Source organism: Oppia nitens, unplaced genomic scaffold (assembly GCF_028296485.1).
Source record: "Oppia nitens isolate AA-2021 unplaced genomic scaffold, nextdenovo-longstitch-racon4-pilon3 scaffold4_pilon_pilon_pilon, whole genome shotgun sequence".
NCBI classification, from domain to species: Eukaryota; Metazoa; Arthropoda; class Arachnida; order Sarcoptiformes; family Oppiidae; genus Oppia; species Oppia nitens.
The window spans coordinates 7678082-7702913 of record NW_026533232.1 but is presented as its reverse complement, the minus strand read 5'-3'; the positions used below and the strand labels follow the sequence as shown (position 1 = coordinate 7702913).

The 24832-nt window shown below is 28.4% G+C and overlaps 6 protein-coding genes across 6 annotated transcripts; 3 read left to right on the top strand and 3 right to left on the bottom strand.

The window, feature by feature from the left end:
- Positions 1-1578: 1578 nt before the first annotated feature.
- Positions 1579-3779, top strand: LOC128959648 (protein XRP2-like). Its single transcript, XM_054305651.1, has 7 exons — positions 1579-1662; positions 1831-2040; positions 2701-2873; positions 2944-3047; positions 3132-3347; positions 3414-3538; positions 3641-3779. The coding sequence occupies exons 1-7, from the start codon at positions 1592-1594 to the stop codon at positions 3735-3737; spliced, it is 996 nt and encodes a 331-aa protein (XP_054161626.1). The 5' UTR covers positions 1579-1591; the 3' UTR covers positions 3738-3779.
- Positions 3780-4604: 825 nt separating this feature from the next.
- Positions 4605-5930, bottom strand: LOC128959657 (protein phosphatase inhibitor 2-like). Its single transcript, XM_054305660.1, has 2 exons — positions 5611-5930; positions 4605-5546 (listed from the first exon to the last, which is right to left on the bottom strand). The coding sequence occupies exons 1-2, from the start codon at positions 5700-5702 to the stop codon at positions 5015-5017; spliced, it is 624 nt and encodes a 207-aa protein (XP_054161635.1). The 5' UTR covers positions 5703-5930; the 3' UTR covers positions 4605-5014.
- Positions 5931-6680: 750 nt separating this feature from the next.
- Positions 6681-7916, bottom strand: LOC128959651 (ubiquitin recognition factor in ER-associated degradation protein 1-like). Its single transcript, XM_054305654.1, has one exon. The coding sequence runs from the start codon at positions 7717-7719 to the stop codon at positions 6787-6789; it is 933 nt and encodes a 310-aa protein (XP_054161629.1). The 5' UTR covers positions 7720-7916; the 3' UTR covers positions 6681-6786.
- An 821-nt stretch (positions 7917-8737) lies between these two features.
- Positions 8738-14766, top strand: LOC128959632 (post-GPI attachment to proteins factor 6-like). The gene is made up of 7 exons (XM_054305629.1): positions 8738-8984; positions 11257-12873; positions 12932-13110; positions 13183-13446; positions 13523-13665; positions 13726-13814; positions 14374-14766. The coding sequence occupies exons 1-7, from the start codon at positions 8876-8878 to the stop codon at positions 14463-14465; spliced, it is 2493 nt and encodes an 830-aa protein (XP_054161604.1). The 5' UTR covers positions 8738-8875; the 3' UTR covers positions 14466-14766.
- Positions 14767-15639: 873 nt separating this feature from the next.
- Positions 15640-19655, bottom strand: LOC128959630 (calcium homeostasis endoplasmic reticulum protein-like). Its single transcript, XM_054305627.1, has 13 exons — positions 19433-19655; positions 18775-19352; positions 18628-18704; positions 18484-18558; positions 18258-18369; positions 18068-18118; positions 17880-17918; positions 17400-17531; positions 17224-17332; positions 16243-17167; positions 16045-16185; positions 15866-15981; positions 15640-15791 (listed from the first exon to the last, which is right to left on the bottom strand). The coding sequence occupies exons 1-13, from the start codon at positions 19458-19460 to the stop codon at positions 15640-15642; spliced, it is 2535 nt and encodes an 844-aa protein (XP_054161602.1). The 5' UTR covers positions 19461-19655.
- Positions 19656-19939: 284 nt separating this feature from the next.
- Positions 19940-22818, top strand: LOC128959631 (GATOR complex protein WDR24-like). Its single transcript, XM_054305628.1, has 2 exons — positions 19940-22681; positions 22769-22818. Exon 1 carries the CDS (start codon positions 20174-20176, stop codon positions 22673-22675), a length of 2502 nt encoding a protein of 833 aa, XP_054161603.1. The 5' UTR covers positions 19940-20173; the 3' UTR covers positions 22676-22681; positions 22769-22818.
- The last annotated feature ends 2014 nt before the right edge of the window (positions 22819-24832 follow it).

Sequence of the window (24832 nt, the reverse complement as noted above, 5' to 3'; positions counted from 1 at the left end):
TATGTTTAACCGCAAAAATATGTGTTTCACATATTTTTGATGTCTCTATTAATCATATAATATACAAATAGGGTTTGTAATGATTCCGTCCCTCATCTTATTATCCAAAAGTTTCCTATTTTCCCTACCATTTATTAGGGAATCTATTACCTTATGTTACCACATATTAAGCCCTAAACAACACATTCTATTATAATGTTTAAAAAACAAATATTATATTAAACTTTATTTTTGAGTAATATTGATGAATAATATCATAAATTTATTGATTTGAAATTAATTTTTGAATATTTAAATGAAATTTTATTCAAAATATTTAAATTTTGGTACTATTTATTCTAATATTTTTCATTCTAACGAGCATTCATTCGAAAAGTATTTTTCATATTTTCCGGGAAAATTGGAGGGAATTTATAAGGGAACTTCCCTTCCTTGGTAATCATTATAAACTCTAATAACAACAAATTTTATAACAAAATATTAGTGAAACACAATTGTATTTTGTAATTACTTCGACAAATTTATATCAAAATACAAATAAGATAAACAAATTATTTAATTTGCTAAAGTAGTTTGTATGTGTATTTAATTTTATAAATTTTATTTCATAAATTATTATAAAAAATATTTATCATAATTATAATGTTGATCACTGATTGTGACAAACATATTATAAACAAAGTTTATTTGTAGTTAATGTTATAAATTATAGGCTATAATATTTTATAGCAAATTATAATAATTTCTAACTTTTTTTCAAGTTTAAGCTCTTATAATCTGAATTATCACTTAAGTTATAATTTAATTATTTTTCTTAAATTTGTTACTTAAAATTAATTTTATTAAATAGAGTAAATAAAAATGATATCATAAAATTTATCAATTTATAAACATTATAATCACAACTTAAAGCATTATAATGGCTTTGATTTTTTAAAAATTGCTAATATTGATTATACAGTAAAATATTTTTATGTAATGTATTATATTATTAGTTTTTTTTTTAATATAACATTAGTGTTATAAATAATAATCTATAAAATTAATATTTTTATTATAAAACAAATTTGAGGCTTACAATAAATAAAATGAGGATGAACAATTTTAATTTTACAATTTTTATATATGTGTGTAAAAGTTTATGTTTTTGAAAATAAATGGTTTGCCATAGAAACAGATACTCAGATACAGAGAAAAACATCGATAACTATACAAATAGAGTATTGTTTTATTCATAATGTTTTTTATGCTAATACATGATATAATAGTTACCAATAAAATAAAATTATATATATATTGTATATATCTTAATACAAAACGTTACTCATTGCTTAATGTCAATAATTGTATTAACTTTGTATTTACATTAATTTACTGTAGTATTAAATGTTGAAAGTATAGTAAAGTTTAGTTTTATAATAATGTTTAATTCAAAGTAATATCATTTTATTTATATAAATTAATTGTTTTAAAACATAGTTTCTATAATTCAATTCTTAAGCATAAATTATTATTTTTAAAATAAAATTATATTTACAATATTATATGTGACAAAAAATTATTATCAATTGTATGGACAGTCATCTGAGTAATGGGTTGTCTTAATTCAAAAGACAAGCCCCCGGTTGTTGTCGACGATGATAATGTAAATCACTATTCATGGTATTATAAGTTTATTATAATTTTATTTTTTAACAAAAAATATTTTTATAACGCTTTATTAAATGAAATGAAATATTATTTTATGAAATTTTATATTAAAATTGTTATATAGTGTCATTTATTCAATTATATTAATTATATTTGATATACATTTTCAAAAAACATTAGGTCAGACAAAAGCAAAGTAAACCCAAAGGACTATACGATAGAAAATGGCAAATATGAGACATTTATTAGGAAACCGGGAGATATAGTCGGACAACAATTTATTATTGAAAACTGCGAGTTCACTAATATTGCACTTTTTGATTATATTAATACCATTACTATTGATGAATGCAATAATTGCACAATTTTTATTGGACCAACTATTGGCAGGTAATTCAAAAAAAAAGTTAAATTAAATTTACTACTAATTTTAGTTACTACAGTATATTAATTACTATCGTATTAGCATATTATTAGTTGCATTTATTATTATAATGATATCGTAATATTATTATTGCATTAAAATAATTTTTCAGATTATGAAAATTATATGTCAAGAATATTAATTAATGTACTTATATTTAGTAACAATATTTTATTATAAAACTAATCGATTTAATTGTTTTATAAAAAGTATGATAATAATTAATCTGTATATTCATACAGTATATTTAGTAATAATTTAAATTATTTTCTATATAAAATGATAATCATTTGATATAATATTATAATTATATATTTATATATAATATTAGTACAGTATTTATATAACATATTGTATAGTATTTATTATATTTATATACTATAATAATAGAATCATTGGTTTGAGACAAATTACAATACAATCATTATATACATAATATTCTTAGCATAAAAATTTCAAATATACAATAATTTGTTTTATTTCATTATTTATTATAAGAAATAATAATATAAGATTTTTTTTATAGATTATAGTTTTTTATAACATTTACTAAATGATATGAGATGTTGGCAAATATTTATTAAATTGACAAACCATTAATGAATTGATTAAATTTATTATTATAGTGTTGTCCTACGAAACTGTGTCAGTTGTCACATAATGTGTTGCGCCCAACAATTCCGGTCTCGGGATTGTAAAAATATTGATATTTTCCTCTACTGTGCCACACAACCGGCCATCGAGTCCTGCTATGATCTCACGTTTGGCTGCTTTTCGGCAAATTATAAAGGATTAGAAGGTTATTAAACGATAACTATATTTGGATGTAAACCTCAAAATTTATATAAAATATATGATTTCAATTGTAGATCAATTTAAAAAAGCAAATCTAAGTGTTTTAAATAACAATTGGACTAATATTTATGATTTTACTCTTAACGACGGCGAACAACACTGGAGTTTATTTGCAAATGTAATTTCATTATAATTTTAGATAAAAAGTAATTTATTTTATAAGATTTGAATTGATTTTACATTTTTATTGTTTACGTAATAGTCTGTAAAAGCTGAAGACTATTTCTCTGGAATACCCAATGATAATGATATTGACTTATCATTCAATTCTACCGCAAGTATTGTCCCCAAAACAGTTGGTCCAATGCCCACCACATTAGGTATTAGCGGTGAACTTTGTCTTGCGGTCATTATAGCCGGAGAACAGACTTTAAAGACTGCCATCTCTTTAATCAATGACATGAAAAATGAATCAGAGGTTTAATTAATTAAAAAATAAATTATAATTCATTAGTTAAAAATGCTTTTTATATAATAATTTTAGATATATTTGCTGAAAACCAAAGAATTCAATGCCATTACCACAGAATCTCAACTCATGTTTGATGTCGAACCCAATCAAGTGATTGTCGCTCTTCTATATAAAGGTCTCGATTGTATTAAAAGGAGGTATAAATAGATTATAATTAAAGAGTTTGATTATATAATATTTTTTATTTATTATTTATTTCAGTCAATACATTAAATATATTTTAATAATTTATATTTCAGTCAAAATATTGGTAAAGGATATTCTGGTGTTATGTTTATCACTGATTTGATGACAATTTATAAACAAATGTCTGTCATCTTTAATACTAATAATTAAATTTTATAATATATATAAATTGAATAGTATTTTAGATGCATTTGACCTAATTTTTACATAAAATAAAAATTATAAATATTTGTTTTATATATAATATAATAAGCAATCATAATTTTTTATTGATAGTAGCGTACATTGTCCATAATAATTTATTTATACCTGCAATTAAATTTATAATATAAGGCAATTTAATCAATCTATTGCCTATAATACCATTGTCCATATAATCAAATTATAAATAACAAAAATCTATTAATAAAATTATTGTCAGGTTCATTACTATTTAGATTGTAAATTAAATTAAACAATTTTAAATGGCAATCATAAAATTTATATAATTTGTAACATAATTTTGATGCCAATTGACTAAACGTAAATTAAGTGTATAATTAGAGTACAATAAATGTATAATTAATTTCTATTAAAAAAATGATAATTCAAACAATTGATGCAAAGTCTATGAATCCATTGTAAACTTTGATCGCCAATTAAATCATTACTAATACAAAAGTGCACTTAACATATGATTTAGTCTTAGATATAATAAATATTTATATCATTATTGACTAATCTTTGCCAAAATGTCTTTGTCTTATAGTCATCACATCATAACTGACCGCACATTCATTATAAAAATTAAATAAATAAATAAAATCTTTGAAAAAATTAAACAACAAAACAACAGAAGATGGGATAATTATTGTGTTTCCATATAAAGTAATTTATTTATAGTTAAATTAATAACTTTATCAACAAAAAAAAAACGTGAATATAAGGTATTTTTGAAGCAACAATCATATTATCATTAAATGATAAAAATAATTATTTCAGTTCAACAATTTAATTAATTGGTCGTGAAATATACATGTATTATATAATAATAATATATCTTTTATGTTTATGATAGTTATTGACAATAAGCCAATAATTTATATTTTATAATAATTCATTATGAACTTTAAATTATTTACAACAATTATGATATTAATTTGTAAAATTGATGATAAACAATATGATAAATAATTGTTATCTCATTAGATGGAGTAATAGATTATTATTGGCAAAGATATTGGAGTTTTTTTTTGATTATCATTACAAAGAAAACAATCATTTGTAACAAATTTATAATAAACGAAATAAAGACAAAATTAAACGATAGATAAAACAGCTCTAAAAAACATTCAAGAAATAAGTTGTGACAGTAATAGTCATGTCATGCGAGAGACAAATATCAGTAAAGAGAAAGAGAGAGATCTCAAGTGATTTCAGGTATTATCTTAACTGTCATTTGGTTGTTCAGCAGATGCTTCAAACACCTCATCATTGTTACTGTGGTCCCCATTTCGTTGATCTTCTGAATCGATATTGTCGTTATCATCAGCTGACTCTTGTGGCTGTTGTGATGATGACTGTTGTGTGTCATTGTCGTCGTCGTCATCCTCTTCTTCTAGCAATTTTCGGGCCAACTTCACGGCCTGAAACTCATTATAATGTGCTTTGCGTTTGAACTCAAACTCGCGCCTCTTTTTCTTCTCCTCTTCGGTTAGATTTTCGAAATCGTCTTCTTCTTCTTCTTCTTCATCCGACGAACTTTTCATAACTGTCGGCAATTCATCACTTCTTTTAGCAATACTATCGGCCAACGCTTCGGCGTCTAACACATGCTCACCATCGGTGGTATCGCTATAGTAATTATACGGTGTCTTTGGCTCCTCGATCTTCATATGACCGTAATCTTTGTCCGGTGGATGTAATGTCTGTAAAATATTGATTTCATCCCATTTGATGTCCTTATCAGCCGAGTTATCGCTAAAAATAAAATCAATTATCACATTAATCACTGATTATCATCATATGGTCACTGAAGACATACTGTTTGTGTTGTGTTTGGCATTCGTTTTGCTGTTCAAAACTCGACGAAGACTTCAATATTCCTTTCGATGGCTTCTTCTGAAGGTTTTCCATAACTATTTGCTCTTCAATTGGTCTCTTCAGTGATATATCAATTGTAATCAAATGATTATTAAATGTGTGATTGTTTTCAATCAATTTGTGTTTTTTTTGTCAAATTAATCGATATATTGATTGACTAATTGTTTGTCCAATTGATACAAACGTATAACTGTTTTATTAATACAATAATATGTAATCACTTTATTATATGTTAAACGTTTAGTCAATAATATAACACTCAAAATGCATTAGAAATCAAAAATAAAATTATTGTCAATGTTTTCGCTTACAATTCAAATGCATTACAAAAAACAAATGTTCACATAAAGTGTTACAAAACTAATTACATTAAATGTATAATACATTTGTGTTTTGTTAATCATTTATAACAACGTAACCTATTTTTACCATTTATTTTCCCATTTTTTCTAATACAGTAAACAAATATCAGAATATATTTCACAGTAATTTATATGTCATTTAATAAACTTGTAATTATATTGTTATCATATTAATAATTTATTTATTAGTCATATATTTATTGTTATGTTTATCTACAGTATTATTTAATTAAAAATGTATTTTTATAATATATTCATTATATAGTATATATTAATTATAGTAGTGTTTGATAAATAATAATTAAAAAAAAACAGATAACCGGATAAAATGCCAAATAAATTCTTCAACAAAAAAAACTAAAACCAAGTTTTATTTAGTGATATAAATATGATACTGTAGTTTAAAAATAAACACAAATATATAATTGTTATAAATAAATGGCATTTACAAATAATAGATATTTGAACAGATTATATACTACTTATATATATAATATATATATATACTAAATATTTAATCAATTGGCAACTTTCAGTATACATGACATATTGTAGACAATAAAAAACAGAATATTACTCCTAAATAATTATATATCATTTCAATAAAAATATTTTTATTATGTATTTCATTTAAATACATTGACTATTTTTTAGACTCTATAAGAGTCGTTATTTTTTTAATGAATTAATATTAATTTATAAATATATCATAATAGTTATATATATACAAAAACTTAATTAAAAATATTTTTAAATTAGTTATGTCTTCGAGTGACAAGTGGTTTGCCGTCGCCTTTAAACGCTTCAAAGTCGCTCTTCTTATCATTTGTTTGATCGGTCTTTACCGTCGGTTTTGTGGTGCGAATGAAGCGAACAATTCCTAGTTTGTAGTCGTAGTCAGGTATACCTCTTCGTTGACTTCGCGCAACAGTCTTACCATTTGTTGTCTCATTTGGTGACAATTCTTTATTTTTGCCGTCCAATCGATGGCCTTTACAGACAAACGGCAGAAACGATGTCTGTGTATCGGTACTCATGTCTTCACTTTCTGAAACCTCTCCAATATTTTCATCGTCTTCAGTGATATGATTGTTTCCCAAACGCTGCGGCTCTTTATAGCCAACGGGCGCCGCAAACTCGACATTCATATCACATTCAATAATACTAACGGCTGATCCGGGTTTAGTCTCAAGAACGCAGAGCTCGTAAACCTTATCGTTATAGTTAATGGCAATGACATCACCGGTGGTCAGACACGCAAAGTTACGTAAGGCGTTCTCGAGGACAGCCTTTTGGTTATGAATGTCAAGAAAGTCGGGCGCTTGCGGTTGGAATTTGGAAAACGTGGCCACAGGTAGAGACGCGCTCTCCACCTGAACCATTGATCCTTCCTCGAGATACAGGTTCTTCATCATCCAATACGGCAGGAATACCTTTCCCTCGTCGGCCACAAACTCAAGTACACCGCAGTGTGTGAAACGATTGTGACGACAATTTGTCAGTCGGAAGAGCATCGGGTAGACAATATTAAGTCGGGTGAGTGTGTCCAACGCCGACGGTGGCATTATTATCTTTCCTCCCTTCTCGATGTCCGATCGCTCGGTGCCAGACATGGCCACCGAATAACATCGGTACAGGTTATTGAACGGACGGAACTGCTCTTGAAATAAGCCAAAACCACCAAACATTTTGATCCAATTCCGAGTGACCACTGGTTCGGGACAATCGATACACTAATTAATCAAAAGTCAATTTCAAACACAAAGTATAATTCAAATGTTGTTTTCAATCAATTATTAACTCAATTGTCAACAAAACCATTGATTTCAATGATATTATTAATACAAACAAAACGCAGAGTCACTCACTTTATGTTCATTCATATAATAATAATATAACATATGATCAACAAAATCATTAATAAACCATAAATTACGTTATAATTCATTTGATATTTATATATTGAATAATAATTAAAGGGAACTATAATAGAGTAAACGTTATTTATATGAATAATAATGTAACTCAACGTCAGTATTAATATAATACTGTACTAATATAGGGGTCAACCAAAACATTTATACAGTTGTTTACATAATAGTATTGAAACCATTTAGTGACAAAAAAATTGAATTTATTTAAGTATAACAATTATGTGACTAAAAATTTAGTTAACTATAAAAACAAATATCAAATTTTAACAAAAATAAATTATCCAAATATTATTAAACATTTATTATTTCTACAAATCGAATGTCACGTAACGTTATATATGAATAGTTTGAATATATAATGTACTAATTAGGGTTAGATCAGATTCCGTCCCTCGTTTTTATTTTACAAAATTTCCTTATATTCCTTGTCTGCTGGGAATTCCTAGTGAATCTATTTCCTTGTGCTACCACCTATTAATTTCTAAACAACACATTTTATTATACTGATTGAAAAAATATATTAAACTGTATTTTAAGTTGTATTAATAAATAGTTTGATTAAATTTATTGTTTCTAATTATATTTTTAAATATTTTAATATATTTTTGCAAAATATTTAAGTTTTGGTACTATTTATTGTAATAATATAAAATATATTTTCCCTTTCTAACGATAAAATATTTTCCCGGAATATTAAAAGGATTTTGTAGTGAACTTCCCTCTCTGTGAATGTTTGGTCGAACACTAGTATTAATAGAGAATAATAGAGAATATACAGTAATATACAGTATATGAGCACTGATTGGCCATTCAGTCGAAGCACTACTGAATGTGAGTTAATGTTAGACCAGAAAAACAGTCAACACTTGAAGTGACGGACGGACGGCATCGCAAACGGACTGTCCATCCAATGGGTCACTACTCGAGACCGTCTTCACCACATCGATGGTCATCACCGGTCATCTACTGGTCATTGATGGTCGTCATCATTGGTCTCATAATACAGTCATCACAACAATGTATGTTTGCATTCATTGCTTTCTCTCATTACTTATACTTATATATCATTTACTCTATAATTGATTGCAATAATCAATTGAAAGTGTTTTTTGCAATTTTGTGTTTACTATTGCTTTCGTGATTAACAATGATTTATTACATTATAATAATAATAATAATAATGGCTTTAATTGCCATTAAATATACATATTATACCAAATAATTATCTACCGGTTCTTGACATTAACGACACACCCGTTATTTAAAAAACAAACATATTTTTCAATTATTAAAATAAATAAAATTTTTGTTAATAACATAAACACAATAAATATAAATAATCAAAAACTATATCATATTTCATAGGTTTATGACTTAAATCTTTTAGTAAAACAGTGATAAATATAAAGCAAATTATATTTGTTATGATTTGAAATGTTTTTAACATAAAACATATGATATGTTTACTTGAATTCTGTTTATAAGAATATTACCAGAATTTGCTTATAATTTATTTTTATATTGATTTATATTAACTAAATCTTTACGATATTCACCAAATAATTATAAAAAAGATATTTTTACAAATATTAAAGTAAATTGTTTAAAATAATTAATTTAAACTATATTTTAGACAAATAATTTTTAAGCCTATATAATAGTCTGTTTCTAACATTAAATATATAAATAACTAATATCAAAATACCATTTTGGTTTAACCCAAAAAAAAACAATTATTAAATTATTTGATTGCTATTTTATTATATTAGTTAATAATAGTTAACAATTAAATATAACAATTAATTTATTATAATGTACAGTATATAGAGATTGTATATAAATAATTATACTACAAATAAGTATATTTTATAGATTGCATTAGCATTACCCATATTTTTGAAATTAATACTAATTAATAATTTAATTAAAATTAAAGTTATTATCATAGAAACTATAATTAATTGAGATCAAGGTTTTCCATTTAATAAAACATTAATTTAATTAAATAAATTCATATTGAATTATTTAATGGATTAATAAACATTTAATTTCATGTAATTTGAATATTTGTCATAACAATCTATTTGTGTATTTATATTATTTTTTTAGCATTGATTAGTTGGTTGAATCATTAATAATCATCAGTGAAATAAATTTCATTGTATATACAGTAATACTATCATTTAAATTAAACTTATTATTAGTAGATTTATTTTAAAATATCATATTTTAAAAAATCAATAATCATTTATACGGTATGAAAATTAACATAAAATATTATTCATTTCCTAATTTTATTTTATTTTCAGATAATATATTTTAGTTTATATTTGATTAATATATATATTATCTTAAATATAAGTCTGTTTATTGCTTAACTTGTTTTGACATTTATTTATTGGAATAATTTTAATAAAAAAAATAAGGCTAAAGAACTTGTCATAAAATAAAGAGAATAATATTGTGATTTGTATATTATATCATTATATTTATGACATATACAGGTAATCACATGAAAATATTCAGATTATTAACTAAATTTAATTAATAAATCATAATATTAACAAATAATTAAAAAAAACTATTTAATAAGAAATTTTATCTATAACACATCTCAGAGACTATATTAGTTACTATATAAATATTTATAAAAATTATAGATATTAAATATTTTATACGTTTTATTAAACTTAACAACTTTAGTATCATCTAATTTTGTTTTAATACTAATTTTATGTATTATTAACTTAGAAATGTATTATTAATTAAAAATATCATTGGATATTCTGGGGTAATATTATATTATATTTCTATTATACTATACTTTTTGAAGTTAATGTTTATATATTTTAGATATAATGTTATTAATGAAAATATTAGTGAAAAACTTTTATAATTTATTTAAAAATTATGAAAAGTTGAAATCTATTTCTATAAAATCATGTAACACTGTTTCCTGTTATTAGATAATAGTGATTCAAATATCAGCATTTTTTGTGGAAAGTTTGTTTTTGTAAACATCAGTTTCATTTTATGACAAGTACTTTAGCATTTAATTTTTCAATAATTATAAACTGTTATCGATGTAAGCTATCAAATATTATTTAGACTATATATGATTGCAATTTAGATATATAACTATAAAAGGATAAATAAGATTATGTTTAGCATATCACTTACAAAACTGTTATTTGTATAAAATAATTGTTTATTTTTGACATATAATTTATAATCAGTTAATTACTAGTTTTAACACATGGATTTCATTGCATATTATTATGTTTTTTTCAGTAAAAGTAAACCAATTTGAAGCCTCGCGTCAATTATATCCATTGAAATCCTATAGAGAGGTACAGATCTACCACTTTGTAATACCCAATGAGGTATTGGAGGCCAAGTGGCGCTTCAATGCCTCCACTAGCGATGCCTCCACTTATAAAAGTCCGTTAAAAGTCTATTCATCGCAACTGAAAGTATTAAACCTACACTCGTGTGAACCGATGGATCTAACTGTTCACATAAGATATGGAAGTCTACCCATAATTAATATAAATAACGCAACACTTCCCGAAAATTTAATGACAAATGACACCCAACAGTATAAGATTGAATGGAAAAGCGATTCAACACTAAATGAGTTTAACATAACTAATCCATTACCCGGTCATTGGTTTGCACTTTCGTATATCAATACAAAAGATGATAGGATATCACAAAAAGGACTCGAAGTCGAGTGTCAGCACAAACTGACGACTAGTCTTTCATTTAAAATATTCAGTCATTTATTTCCAAACAATGAGATCAAAGTCTTAACGACAACCAATTCGCTGATTCAGACAACAAATGTAACAAATTTTTATAAATTTTACTTAAAGGCCAACTGTTTTAGTGCCAAATTAGTCATTAGTGAGTGCGCACAGGTATTGCCAAACACTAACCGAAGCGCAACTCTCTGTCCATTTTCGTTATACGTTAGGTCAATGGCAATGCCCTCACATAAAGATAACGATTATTTAGTAGATTGCTTGCAATCACACAATTCCGGTGACAACTGTCTCATTGAAATGCATTCACTGGCGTCTGACTCTTGGATTTACGTTTGGATCGATTCATCAAATGTCGACACAAATCAACAAATTTTATTCAAAATTCAACTTTTTATCGATCAAAACACTAATTGTTTTTTAATGAATAATCAATTGCAAACAAATCCAACATTACTATCGGATATTATTACATACTCTAGTCGTCCCACTAGTGATAACAAAACTACTGATATGTTTATAAACCCACCAAATATTGACAAGAAATATAAATACATTAGTTTGACCCGATATGACACAACTAATAGTCTTGAGTTCAAATACAGTCACGTCGATGCAACCAATCTTTTCTCAAACCAAAGTGTGTCACTATTTATGGATATTCCAACCGATAACCGATCGGTATTCGAGTTCGCCATCATTCCTCTGGCCGACATCGGCGGCACTCTTGCCATAGATATAGCTATCTCTCCGTACATTAACATAACGTACCAGAATTATAGTATGACAGCGTGTCTACAATATGGACGTATTGGTGGTATTGCACGCAATGGTCTGACCGATTGGAAAGAATGTTTTCGTACGATGAAAGTGAATACTAGTTCACCGCAATTCAGTGCCGGTAAAGGCATTGATACGGTATTAATACCATTTCCGAAACCCGGCAATTGGTTTCTTACACTTGAAATACAATGCTATCTGAATGAAGAATATGGAGTTGAAATTGATTGCAGCGATAATAAGACATCCATATTGTTGGACATAACATCCACGCCATGTCTTAACTCTAAGTGTAGTAATCGCGGCAAATGTTACCAATACTTCAGTGGAGGAGTTCTTTTTAGTTCATGCGTTTGCAAAGGAGGTCTGACTTTTAAAATACTAATATTTTTTATTCATTAAAACTAATAAATGATTGATAGGATGGAAGGGTTGGTTCTGTAACGATGGCTCACAGGCTCTACAAGAAGATCAACTTTTGCTCAACTTTTTGTTACTAACATTAAGTAATGTAATGTTTATACCGGCTGTGATAGTCGCTACTTATAGAAAACATTTCACTGAAGCGCTGATCTACTTGACAACAATGACTTCATCGATGGTCAGTATTTTATCATTAAATCTCATTAATGCTGATATAATGCAAAACTAACATTTGTATTGAAATGATTAGCTATACCACGCCTGTGATTCAGATTATCCACAATCTTATTGTTTACTACCCGTCAATGTTCTTCAGTTCGGAGATTTTTATTCCGCCATTTTGGCCTTTTGGGTCACATTAATAACATTAGCCAATATGCCAGACCTCTGTCGAGCCTTTTTCCATGTGTTCGGTGCTATACTAATCGCTTTCGCTGTAGAGACCGACCGAACCAGTCTTTTGGCTTTTGCATTGCCGGCAGGTATTGGCGCTGCCATTCTCATCATTGCTTGGGTTAGTAGTACTGAATTTGATTTGACTAAATGATTACTATTTAGTTTATATATTATTGATTAATTTAAATCAATAGGTGTTCCGGTGCTGTAAGACTTCATGTTACCCACCGAGTCGTCTCTGGCTATTCAGTATTTTGCCGGGAATTGCATTGTCAGCGGGAGGTCTTGTGGTTTATGCCTTTTTCGAGACACAAGAAAATTATGCCATAACTCATAGGTTTGTGTTTTATTTTATAATTTGTAATCAATTATATTAATATTGTTGGTATGGGAACAGCTGTTGGCACGGAATTATGGCGTTAGCGCTACTATTTTTGGTGCCATCCATGAGGACAGATACTGAAGATGAAGAAGTCGGTGGCAAAGGTAGTGACACTGAGACCTATTATGAGCTAATAGGCGAAGAGGGCTCTCATTTAGCGCGAGTGACTCCTCGTTAAGCATATCTTGATTGTCCACTAATTACTTATTATTATTATTACTCATACATTAAGTTAACAATTTTAATATATTTTAATTTTTCAATTGAGACTCAATTTAATTTAATTTTTATTTATTATAATTTTATTAATACTATTATGATATACCATATCGTTATCCATTATATTTATGTCACGAGTTTTATACTCACATATTATTTATGTTTTGATAAAGAGTTTCATATATGTCAGTCACAATAATTGTGATTATTATAACAATTATTTTAATATATGAAAAAAATTAAATTATAATGCTTGTGAATTTCGTAAATATAATTGATATAAAAAATATTTATTTATTTATATGATCTCAAAATGTAGTTATTATTATAATATAAAATATAATGAATTAATTTTAAATAAAAAGCGCAAACCGTTTGTAATATAATAGAAGCGATAATTGATTTTTGGTTCTCTTTTTTGTTTTTCTATTTATATGTCTATAGTGTCGATGCCTAACGCAAAGTTAGCTCACGTGGAGTGGAGACCATCGCACACAAGTTTTAAGTTTTTGAATGATGACATCGACATGTTGTGACCTATTTGTGTGACCTCTTGACCACTCAAATCACTTGATAGACAAATCCAAACAATTGAGAGACCAATTATTGATTGCATAGAAAGCGTCACTTTTTTGCCACAATTTCCATGAAATTTCCAAAAGCTCTGAAATGTCGAAAATAATCTCTAAATAACATTGAATTGATAGACTAATACTCCCCCAAAGTGTGGACACAATAATTGTTTGCAACTAAAACAAGTTTTTATAAAAAGACATTTTCGGTTATTACTAAATCATTTTATGCCATTGTTATGTAGTTTTCATAGTGATTGCGGTCAATAATAATATATGATATAAATTGATAGACAATTTGTGAGATTATTGGTTGACATAATTGAAACAATTTTATATAATAATAATATATAATTAGTTATAATCTGTTCAATATTTAATATAATAATATTAATTAATAATATAATTTTAAAATTGTTAATAATAAGGGAAACATAAGTCGTATTGTTATTTGCAATGACTTATATAATAGATTCCTTAAAAAATATTTATTATCTGTTAATGTTTATTATTTCGAGAAATTTTAACTAACGTTTAACTCTTAATTTTCATGGTTTTTTAAATTAATTAAATGATTTTTTTAAAATGTTATTCAAATAATTTATATTTATTGTTAAATTATTTGTTGATTATAATGAAAATTTAATGAATACAATTTGTTTTAATGAAACTAAATATTTTTGGATACATTTATTAGTTAATCTATTTACTAATCTATAACTTCTCTTTAATTATTGATATTTATTAATTCAATTTAAATATCAAACTATTGCGTCTTCTTTGAAGTAGACAATGGCTTTATAATGACTGATCCATCCGTCACTTAAGTACTGGTAGTAAAACGGGGTTTTAATTAACGTTTATAAAGATATAGATAATACAGATTATTTGAATTGTTGTTTAATGGTTTGTTGAATCAATGAATCGGTCTTCAAGACCATTGTATCCGTTCTCAAGTCAAACATAAGTTTGCAGTTAATATTATTGATCCCTTTTTTATGTTGCAATTGTTTTATTAATGAATTTAAATTATAATTCAAACATTTATATTGAATTTATTAAAATTAATTATCAAAATGATTATATAATGAAAACAGTGATTTTGTTTAATGAAATAATGATTTTGTTTTATTTAATTTTATTTATCACTCCTTCCCTGTGAAATCCTTTGAAGGAAAGCCTGACCTTTATTTTTGCGAAACTTTTCGTATGGATCGTTGTCTGCAGTCTTGACGCCCACTCCTCTATACATTTCATCCTTTTCTCTAACTTCGCCGCCTTTTATTGGATCTGAAAGACAATGTTGTTGTTATACATAAAAAGTATATTTAAAATGATAAAACAAATGTCCAAACAATTAATACCTTTGATTCCCTGTTCAGAAACACCTAATCCTGAGTTCCCACTCCAACCCATTTTCATAAGCATTTGATGTCCTTTATTTGATTCATCCAATCGTGACTCAACTTTCGTAAAAGAACTACAAAAACAAATATATGTTTAATTAATTTTATAATCATTTGAATAATCAATGATAACTAACCCAAAACTCGGTGGTGTAATGCTTCGACTTCTGCTTCTTCGATACGATCGAACAGGACTTCTGCTTTTACTTTTACTCCGAGATCTTGAATTTCTTCTTCGCGAAGATTCCGGACTTTTTCTAGATTTAGACTTTCGCGGACTAAACAAAAATTATTGATTTTTATTAAATTGAATATATATTTCAAGACCTATTTACCTCTTCTCTTCTTTATACTCTCGATATCGTCTCTTAGGTGAAGGACTTCTATGTCTTGAATGAAAAGATTGCGTTTGAGAATTATTTTGACCACTCTTTGAGTTGTCATTATTTGTGGCACTTTTGGCATTTTCTTTATGTTTATTATTCACTTCTTCAGGCGGTTTATTGTCATTCGGATCTTCTTTGAGTTTCTTTGTCTGGGACTTGGCTTTAAAAAATTCGTATAATCCTAATTGTTCCCAACCGTCACTATTTCTTGGTCTCTCATGAGTTGGTGGCGCATAAAAAGCTTCAACAGCTTGAAGAAGTCGTTCATTAGGAGGTGCTGGTGGTGGCAAACGAATCTCTTTTGGAACTATTGCCTTATATTCAAAGTCTTCAAGTTTAACTAGAGGTGCCATTAGACCAGCAGGAAGTTCATAGTAAGGGACTTCAGGAATGACTTCTTTTGGAGGAATTGGTACTGAATTCGGAACGTTATTGAAAAATTGAGGATTTGGTATTTGTGTTCCTGCAGATGGATATGGAGGGGTTGTAAATGCTTGGTTACCAGTTATCAGTTGCTGTTGTGTAACGGGTGGTCCAATTCCCAAATGTATTTGTGGCGGTGTTTGATGTAGCGGTAGTTGTGGCATAAGTAACCTTTGAGATGAAGGGTTATTGTTCGATGGTTGTACTCCTGCTGGTGGTTGTTGTTGGTGGCCAAGTGGTAAAAATATGTTTGGCATTGAAGTTGGAGGTGTTGATGGATCAAATTGTGTTAATAATGGTGGCCTGGGTTGTTGCTGATCAAATTGTCCAATTAAATGTGGCCGACTTTGTGGTGGCGGATCAAATGGTGCTAATAATGGTGGTCTTGGAGACTGATCGAACTGACCCATTGGAAGTCGAGATCCAAGTTGAGGTTGATTCGGTGGTATAACTAAATAACAAATATATTTAATACTGTTTAGACTAATAAAAATAACTCATTTTTACATCGATTAAGAGATGGATGTCCTGAGACTGGACATTGAGCATTGACTGGCATTGGGAGGGAAGTCACTGGCATTTGTGGCATATTTGGCAAAATTTGTTGATTTTGTTGCTATTATTAAAAAATAAAATACCAGTAATTAAAATTGATTATAAATTATTAGAAGATAACAAAATACTTGTAATTGTTGTATCTTTGATTGCATGTGTGATACAAATTCTGAGTGCTGTTTCTGGAGTTGACTAAACTTAGCCAACTGTCCATTTGTAACATTAGTTACTTGACCTGAAAATTCATTTAAAAGAGCACTCTATTGGTCAGTAAGATTAGCCATAACGTTGTGATGATACCGGAAAAATAGAAAAGATAAATAAAATGTTAATTTTTCTAAAATTTATAACTAAATTAAAAGTTATTTAATACTTAAACCTAAATTATGTTATTTTTTCATGTATTTTCTCTCTGAAATTTAACTTAGTTTAAACACTCAATACATTATTTATAAATATATATTTTTTTATTATAATATTTAAAAAATATATAATTTACTAAAATAAACAAATATTACAATTTCATATATAAATATATATATACTGTATATAATAATAATAAAATACTCATCTGTAATAATAATAAAATTATAGTCAAATATAAATACCTTATAATTAGCCAAAGCCATTGATGGGTTTTGCAACTGCTATTTATAGTGAAAACAACAACAAACAGTTTATACTCTCGTTTTTCACAAATCACTTATTATTATATATTAATAATAATATAATTTCATATTTAAAATCATGTTTTGTGGGTAGCATTTGAGCTAAAATATTATTACAAAAGCCTTACATCCAATGCTGTGCTCTCAAAGTACTGATTCATTTGCCATAACTTCAGAAGCTGTTTATTCACATAATTTATTCATTAATTCAATGATTTAAGAAAATAAAATCAAATACACAATAATATATCAGCGACTCATCAAAAAACAATCGGTTATTGTTTTTTAGAGCCTCCGATCGGATCAATAAATACTTACTTTATTGAGCTTTTGATGTTTTTCTTCGTCAGCGTCGCTGAATGTTTGGCAAAATATGGGAACAATTACTTTCTCGAGGCAACGCTTAAGACTGTCGTCTCCTTTTCTCTGACTAATTATGAGTTTAATTTCACACATAATTTCATTAAAATATTCATTTCAACAAATTTTTAATTTAATTCTTAAAAACTAATTAATTGTTTAATAATATAAAATTAATTCATACCAATGGCTCAATAAGTCGTTTATTAAGTAAAGGATGTGAAGTCTCGACTCAAATGTCGATCCAATTGTCATTACTCTGCAAAAAATACAATCACTTGATTATAATTATAACTTATAATTAGTAATAATCAAAATTTTATATTACCTATGAAGCAGATGCCGTGCAATCACATCATAATGAACGGGTGCACTGCAGTTGTTGAATATCCAGGCCTTACCTTTCTGTAACAAAAAATCATTTAATTTAATAAAATATTTTGAAAACAAATCTATCGGTAATTAAATTTAATACCGTAATCGCCTCTTTTGTACAATTGTCGGCAATCGGTAATAAAACATTTTCAAATTCATTTAAGTTAACATTAAAATCATCGGCCAATCGTCTCAATTGTTCTTCTTGTAATTGTTTGAGAACATTGTTGATAATAATGTCTTTCTCTTGCATTATCACCTGATGTTGAGCCGACAGATTGCCCTCTGATTGGCGAATCTGTTCTTTCAATTCATTGATCTGTTGTGTCAAATGATCTAAATTATTGGTCATATTATTGATGCCATTATTTTGCCACAGATTTGATTGTTGTTGCGATTGCTGTGGTGTCTGTGTCGGTGCTATTGGTGTGGATCCCTGTTGTGGTGGTCCAACCGATAATGATATTAATTGTTGTCCACTGGCCATCATAAGCTGTTTGTGATGAATTTGCCGTTCCTGTGATACTTGAAACTGATAATAGCCGAAGAACTCACCGCCAAACAGAAAATGAAAGCGCGGATTATCTCTTTGTTTATCTTTAGTCATTAACTCAAATTCGGGTCCATTTCTGGCCACAAATTGGGCCAACTTGTCAATGATGTTGCGCTGCTCTTCATCTGCAAACAAAATGAAGAACCAGTGATAGAAAAGTGATTAAAAAAATAATAAAATTATCATTTTTTGTTGTTTGTGTTACCGTCGGGTGCTTTGACCGAATAATTCATTATTTGAAAGCCGTTTTCGGTGTTGCGATCACTGCCTAAACAATTGATACAACAATTGTCACAATTTTGACATTACTTTTAATCACTAAAATTGTCTATTAATTCAATTATTGTCTATATTTTCAAAACAATTATTGTTTTATTCAATGCTTTACTTTATCACTGCTATTGCCATACAATTCAATGCATTCACGCCATCACTCATTCATACAATTAATACTCACTATAATAAACAATTGCAAAATCATGTAAAATAATTATTGCAATTATTAACATAAATTAATTTTTATTATTGATTTTATATTATCATTTACTTAATTAAATTTGTTAATTAAAATTTTGCTAAAATAATTAATAACAATATAATTAATATTAATGATTATATTAACTGAGATTTGACTGCAATTCTGTCAATAAAACATCAGTCAATCAATGACTCAATAGTTTGTATACAATATAACAATATTTTGGTTATTATTGAATAGTTTTTTCTATAGAAAACAGCAATTAATTTATGGCAACAAATATAATAACCGAAATGTTTGTCAAATTGTTGGCCACTTTACCGATTACACCGATACACTAATCAATGATTATCGGCCTAACATTTGATCAATTATTTCGGCATTAATTAGTTTTTAATATTAAATTAAGATTTTTTTTGGCGAAGATGTGAATTGTGAGACCAAAAAGTAGCCGCAAATTATCAAACAATGTTCACAAAGGGTTTCAGTACAACACTTGAAGGTCCGGCCAATGCTCTGGCAGTCAATCGCGACGCAAACTTAGTGGCAGTGGCCGGCCGTACAGTCTTCAAGATATTTGAGATCAATGACGACCACTTTACCGAAGCTTTTAATCTAAGAGTCGGCAAAAACTTGAACCTTAACTACAGCTGCAACGACGTGGCCTGGAATGAGGTCGATGACCACCTGTTGGCCACTGCGGCCACAAATGGCGCTATAGTTACGTGGGATTTGCATAAACAGACCCGATCTAAACTGGATCTCGTCTTCCAACACCACAAACGAACTGTCAATAAAGTGTGTTTCCATCCATCGGAAGCATATTTACTACTTAGTGGATCTCAAGATGGACTCATGAAGTTGTTTGATCTAAGATGTAAAGAGGCGACGAGTACTTTCATTAGTAACTCGGAGAGTGTCCGTTATGTTCAGTTTGCGCCGTCTCAGGCCAACTATTTTAACTTTGCTTCGGTTCAGGAAACGGGAAATGTCGAGATTTGGGACATACGACGGAGCGATCGGCCAGAGATCAACTTTCTAGCGCACGGGGGACCTGTCTTTGCCTGTGATTGGCATCCAAATCCTGAAAAGAGGAAATGGTTGGCCACCGCTGGTCGCGACAAAACCATCAAAGTATGGGATCTTTCAAACCCCACAAAACCACATAATTTATATACTCTTCATACGATTGCTTCTGTTTTGCGACTTAAATGGCGTCCGAGTCGTGACTTTCAGATAAGCAGTTGTTCTCTTCTCGTCGACTTTAGTATCAATGTTTGGGATATTAGGCGTCCTTACGTGGCGTCAGCTATATTTCAGGAGCACAAGGATGTGACGACAGGGTTCGCCTGGAAGAATGATCCGCGAATACTGTTGTCGACCAGTAAAGACGGAACTCTATATCAACATCATTTCGATACAGCTTTCCGTCCGTCACTACACTATAATCCGATTGGACTATCAATAAACCCGACGGGAGACGTAGCTTTTTCTGCTAGTGATCACATTTTGAGAAATAGTGTTTACTCGGGTAGTAAAGAGTTGGTTAAAGCCCACTCTATTGGACCTAATAGTAGTCTCACACCCATCACTACTGTTCTTTCACTCACCAACTACTCGAAGGTCCGGTTTTCTCAATTGTTTAAAAAACCAAGTGATGTATCGGATCAGTTTAAAGATGTCTTCAGTTCACTTATGCTTTATAAGTGTCCTGACAATGAATTAGCTGACAATTTATCAATGAAATGGTTTGTAAATTTAGCGAAAAAGTATCAGTTAAGTGGTAAGTCTATTGAAGAGTTGTGTGAATATAATGCTTGTGTTGCCGCTGAACATAACAGAACTCAAGTGTCACAAACCTGGAGAATATTAATGCAAATGTTTAATACAAGTATACGATCGGCACATATGAGTGGCGCTAATATAAACCAAATTGCAATCGGAAATATCACAGAATTTAATGATAAAAATGATTTAAGTCATCCGTCTAGACATAGTAGCGGTAGTGGTGGCCGACATTTTAGTGGTAATAAAGTTAAGGACCAACTTCTGGCTAACGACGCATCGGGTAATGAAGAAGAGTCAGACATGAGTGATATAATGGATAATATTGTTCAGCCAAAACCTAAGCGTGTGTCTCAGTTGACTCCACAGAAGCATTTTAATGGCGAGTTTTTCTTCAGTGACATTGATATGACGACCAATCAGACAAAATTAGATTTAATTCAAAATAACAATATGACAGATGTTATGTCCAATCAACAGGACTGGGTTTTGCCCAGAGAGGCATTCTTTCCAAGACATCCCATTCAAGATTATTTAATACCACCCGAAATGACTGAGACTAATGAGGAGCCGAGTTCTCCAAAAAGTGAAACGAATGAAGAGGAGGATGTCGTCGATAATATGAATTATATGTCTCTGAATAGCTCCCAATGGAACTCAATATCTTTATTATCATCGAAAGCCCCGCCGAACCCTGTTTGGCCGTTCACTAATTTAGTGGCTGATATGCTTCACTTTTATGCGGGTCAGGGAGACATTCAGAGTTCTGTCTCAATACTGCTGGTATTGGGCGACAAAATGAAGACAGCTATAGATGTAGCCGTTCAACAGCAATGGTATCAGTCATATATTGATCTCTTAAGTCGCTTTGAATTATGGAATGTCGCCAATACTGTGATAAGATTATGTCCGCACCCATACATCAATACAATCAATCACTCGTCGACTACAATATATTCGACATGTGGTATGTGTCGGAAGGCATTGGTGTCTAGAGTTGGCTGGATTTGCGAGAGATGTAACAGTAAACCAGCAAATTGTGCCATTTGTCACGTAGTTGTTACCGGATTGTATGTATGGTGTCAGGGATGTGCACACGGCGGTCATCTTCAGCACATCCAGGAATGGTTGACAAATAACACCCTTTGTCCGGCCGGTTGTGGCCATCACTGTGAATATACTTAACATATTGTAAATAATTTTTTATTACCTTTAATTAACTTAAACACATCAACAAAAGTCATATAAAAAAGTTTTATATAACTATCATTTATTTAGAAAATCAATGGTTCCTTTTGATAAACCAAATAATAATCAAATCATACGAATTATTAAAGCATTTCTAATGTATTATTGTTTTTAATAATAAACTTTAATTATATAAATTAATATTCAATGTATGTTACAAATAAAAATAAATGTATTTATTTATTTTTTATATATATATACGAGGAAATCATATAAATGTTTTACTAAAACTATTAGTATAAATAATAATTATTTTTTATATAAAAAAAGTCAAGGATTTTGGGAAAATTCATGTTTTTTTGTACCGAAAATTATTGAATAAATTTCACAAAATTACTGACAAAAGTTTAACCTTAAACTTGAAAACAGTTTTAGATAACATAACAATATATGTAACTATTTTAGACCAAAAATAGTATAATTTGAGTGAAAATACAGCGACTTTTTTATCGATAAAAAATCATTTTCAGGTAAATAATGACTTTAATTAGTTTTAAGTGACATAAAATTAACACACAGACGGCCTAAATAACTAATGATAACAATAAAGCATATCATATGATGTGTGTTAACACAACAAAAAAAACTATTTTGTTTTGACTTTAAAATACAGTAATTGAGACTAACATAAGCGCATTGCATTGCATTGCATTGCATTGCATAACATTAATTATCAAACTTTTACTTGTTTTCTATTAGTTAATTATACCGAAGAGTAAAATATTGCAAAAAATATTTTTTTTAACTTTAATAACTAAACAAAAATCTTATAATTATACGTCAAAATTGATTTTATTAATTACTTGTTATAAGATATAAAATACAAGATAATTATTTATTTATTTATTTTGTATAGATTTACAAACAGCTAATAATGATTAAGAACTCAATCATGCAATAACTGAATGCAATTGAAGGGTCAATCAAATACTGGAGTTTATGTCAAACAATGATAATAAAAATAAAAACTTTTTTATTATAATAACTATAAGCTCTAGTTTTATTATCATTAATAATTATTCAAAATTTTATTTATTATTCATAATTATTAAATTACTTTACAGTATTTTTTTTATTATTGATAAATTATTACTTTTAATTTCTAATTTATTAAAATTGCATACATTTATAATATTGATTCAAATATGTAATTAATTTTATTGTTGGTTGTAATTGATTAACATTTCAAAAGAAAAATTTATTCAATTTCAATAAAAAATTAATGTTATATATATATATATTGTATTTAAATATTACAAACAATTTCTTTTATCCAAAAATTTTTCGAAATTGTGCCAAACATTTATCATTTACTTATAGTTATTTAAATTTCAATTAAAATCAATGAAAATTAAATAAATAAAAAGTTTTTTTTGTGGGCAAACATAAAATATCTTTCAAACAATTAAAGATAATTTTAGTTTAATTATTTGTCACACGAAATACCAGTGACTGAGACACTACTTTTCAAAAACAATTTTCTTTTAGTGATATACTTAGATATAATCTCTCTCTCTCTCTCTCTCTCTCTCTCTCTCTCTCTCTCTCTCTCTCTCTCTCTCTCTCTCTCTCTCTCTCTCTTTCCTACTTTTAAATGTATGAATGGTTTAGTTTGATTGTAGTATTCGATGAACATATAGCTCATAGACATACCTGAATGTTGACTCCCCCTAAACTGTACATACAGTACACTATTGTAGTAATAATGGTAGTATAGCTGCCATACCTTCAGGTGTAATGCCTGTGCAATTGCTGGAGGCTCTAAGCGTTTTGATTTGTTAGAGTTGAATAAGACTTATATAATGGTATGAAAGGCAATTGTATGGTATGTTTTGGGGGACTATAGCTGCTATGAGTGCAACGCTTGGCCACCGGTTCACTAGAGTTGAGCGCTAAGAGTACAGCAGCCCTTACCTCAAACCTAAGCACTGGGATTCATGAGTCACTTGTTTAAGGCTTATGTAAGCAAATGTTATGCTTGTATTGAGTGCAGTGACGAGTAGTCTCTTACCAATAGTTGTACTGATAGTGTCTGAGAACAACTCCAGAGAACTTACCTGTAGTTCCACTCATCCGATCACTAAAATGGCCGAA

Bases quoted from the DNA above. Each gene is read 5' to 3' on its own strand.
- LOC128959648 (XM_054305651.1), top strand. From the start codon at position 1,592: ATGGGTTGTCTTAATTCAAAAGACAAGCCCCCGGTTGTTGTCGACGAT. The intron at 2,874-2,943 runs GTTATTAAACGA...TTTCAATTGTAG, and splicing joins AAATTATAAAGGATTAGAAG to ATCAATTTAAAAAAGCAAAT. The intron at 3,348-3,413 runs GTTTAATTAATT...TAATAATTTTAG, and splicing joins ACATGAAAAATGAATCAGAG to ATATATTTGCTGAAAACCAA.
- LOC128959657 (XM_054305660.1), bottom strand. From the start codon at position 5,702: ATGGAAAACCTTCAGAAGAAGCCATCGAAAGGAATATTGAAGTCTTCG. The intron at 5,547-5,610 runs GTATGTCTTCAG...TTTTATTTTTAG, and splicing joins TGCCAAACACAACACAAACA to CGATAACTCGGCTGATAAGG.
- LOC128959651 (XM_054305654.1), bottom strand. From the start codon at position 7,719: ATGTTTGGTGGTTTTGGCTTATTTCAAGAGCAGTTCCGTCCGTTCAAT.
- LOC128959632 (XM_054305629.1), top strand. From the start codon at position 8,876: ATGGGTCACTACTCGAGACCGTCTTCACCACATCGATGGTCATCACCG. The intron at 13,111-13,182 runs GTCAGTATTTTA...TGAAATGATTAG, and splicing joins CAACAATGACTTCATCGATG to CTATACCACGCCTGTGATTC. The intron at 13,815-14,373 runs GTAGTGACACTG...ATATGTCTATAG, and splicing joins TGAAGAAGTCGGTGGCAAAG to TGTCGATGCCTAACGCAAAG.
- LOC128959630 (XM_054305627.1), bottom strand. From the start codon at position 19,460: ATGAATTATTCGGTCAAAGCACCCGACG. The intron at 19,353-19,432 runs GTAACACAAACA...TTTTGTTTGCAG, and splicing joins TTCGGTCAAAGCACCCGACG to ATGAAGAGCAGCGCAACATC. The intron at 18,705-18,774 runs GTATTAAATTTA...TTTTTGTTACAG, and splicing joins GTACAAAAGAGGCGATTACG to AAAGGTAAGGCCTGGATATT.
- LOC128959631 (XM_054305628.1), top strand. From the start codon at position 20,174: ATGTTCACAAAGGGTTTCAGTACAACACTTGAAGGTCCGGCCAATGCT.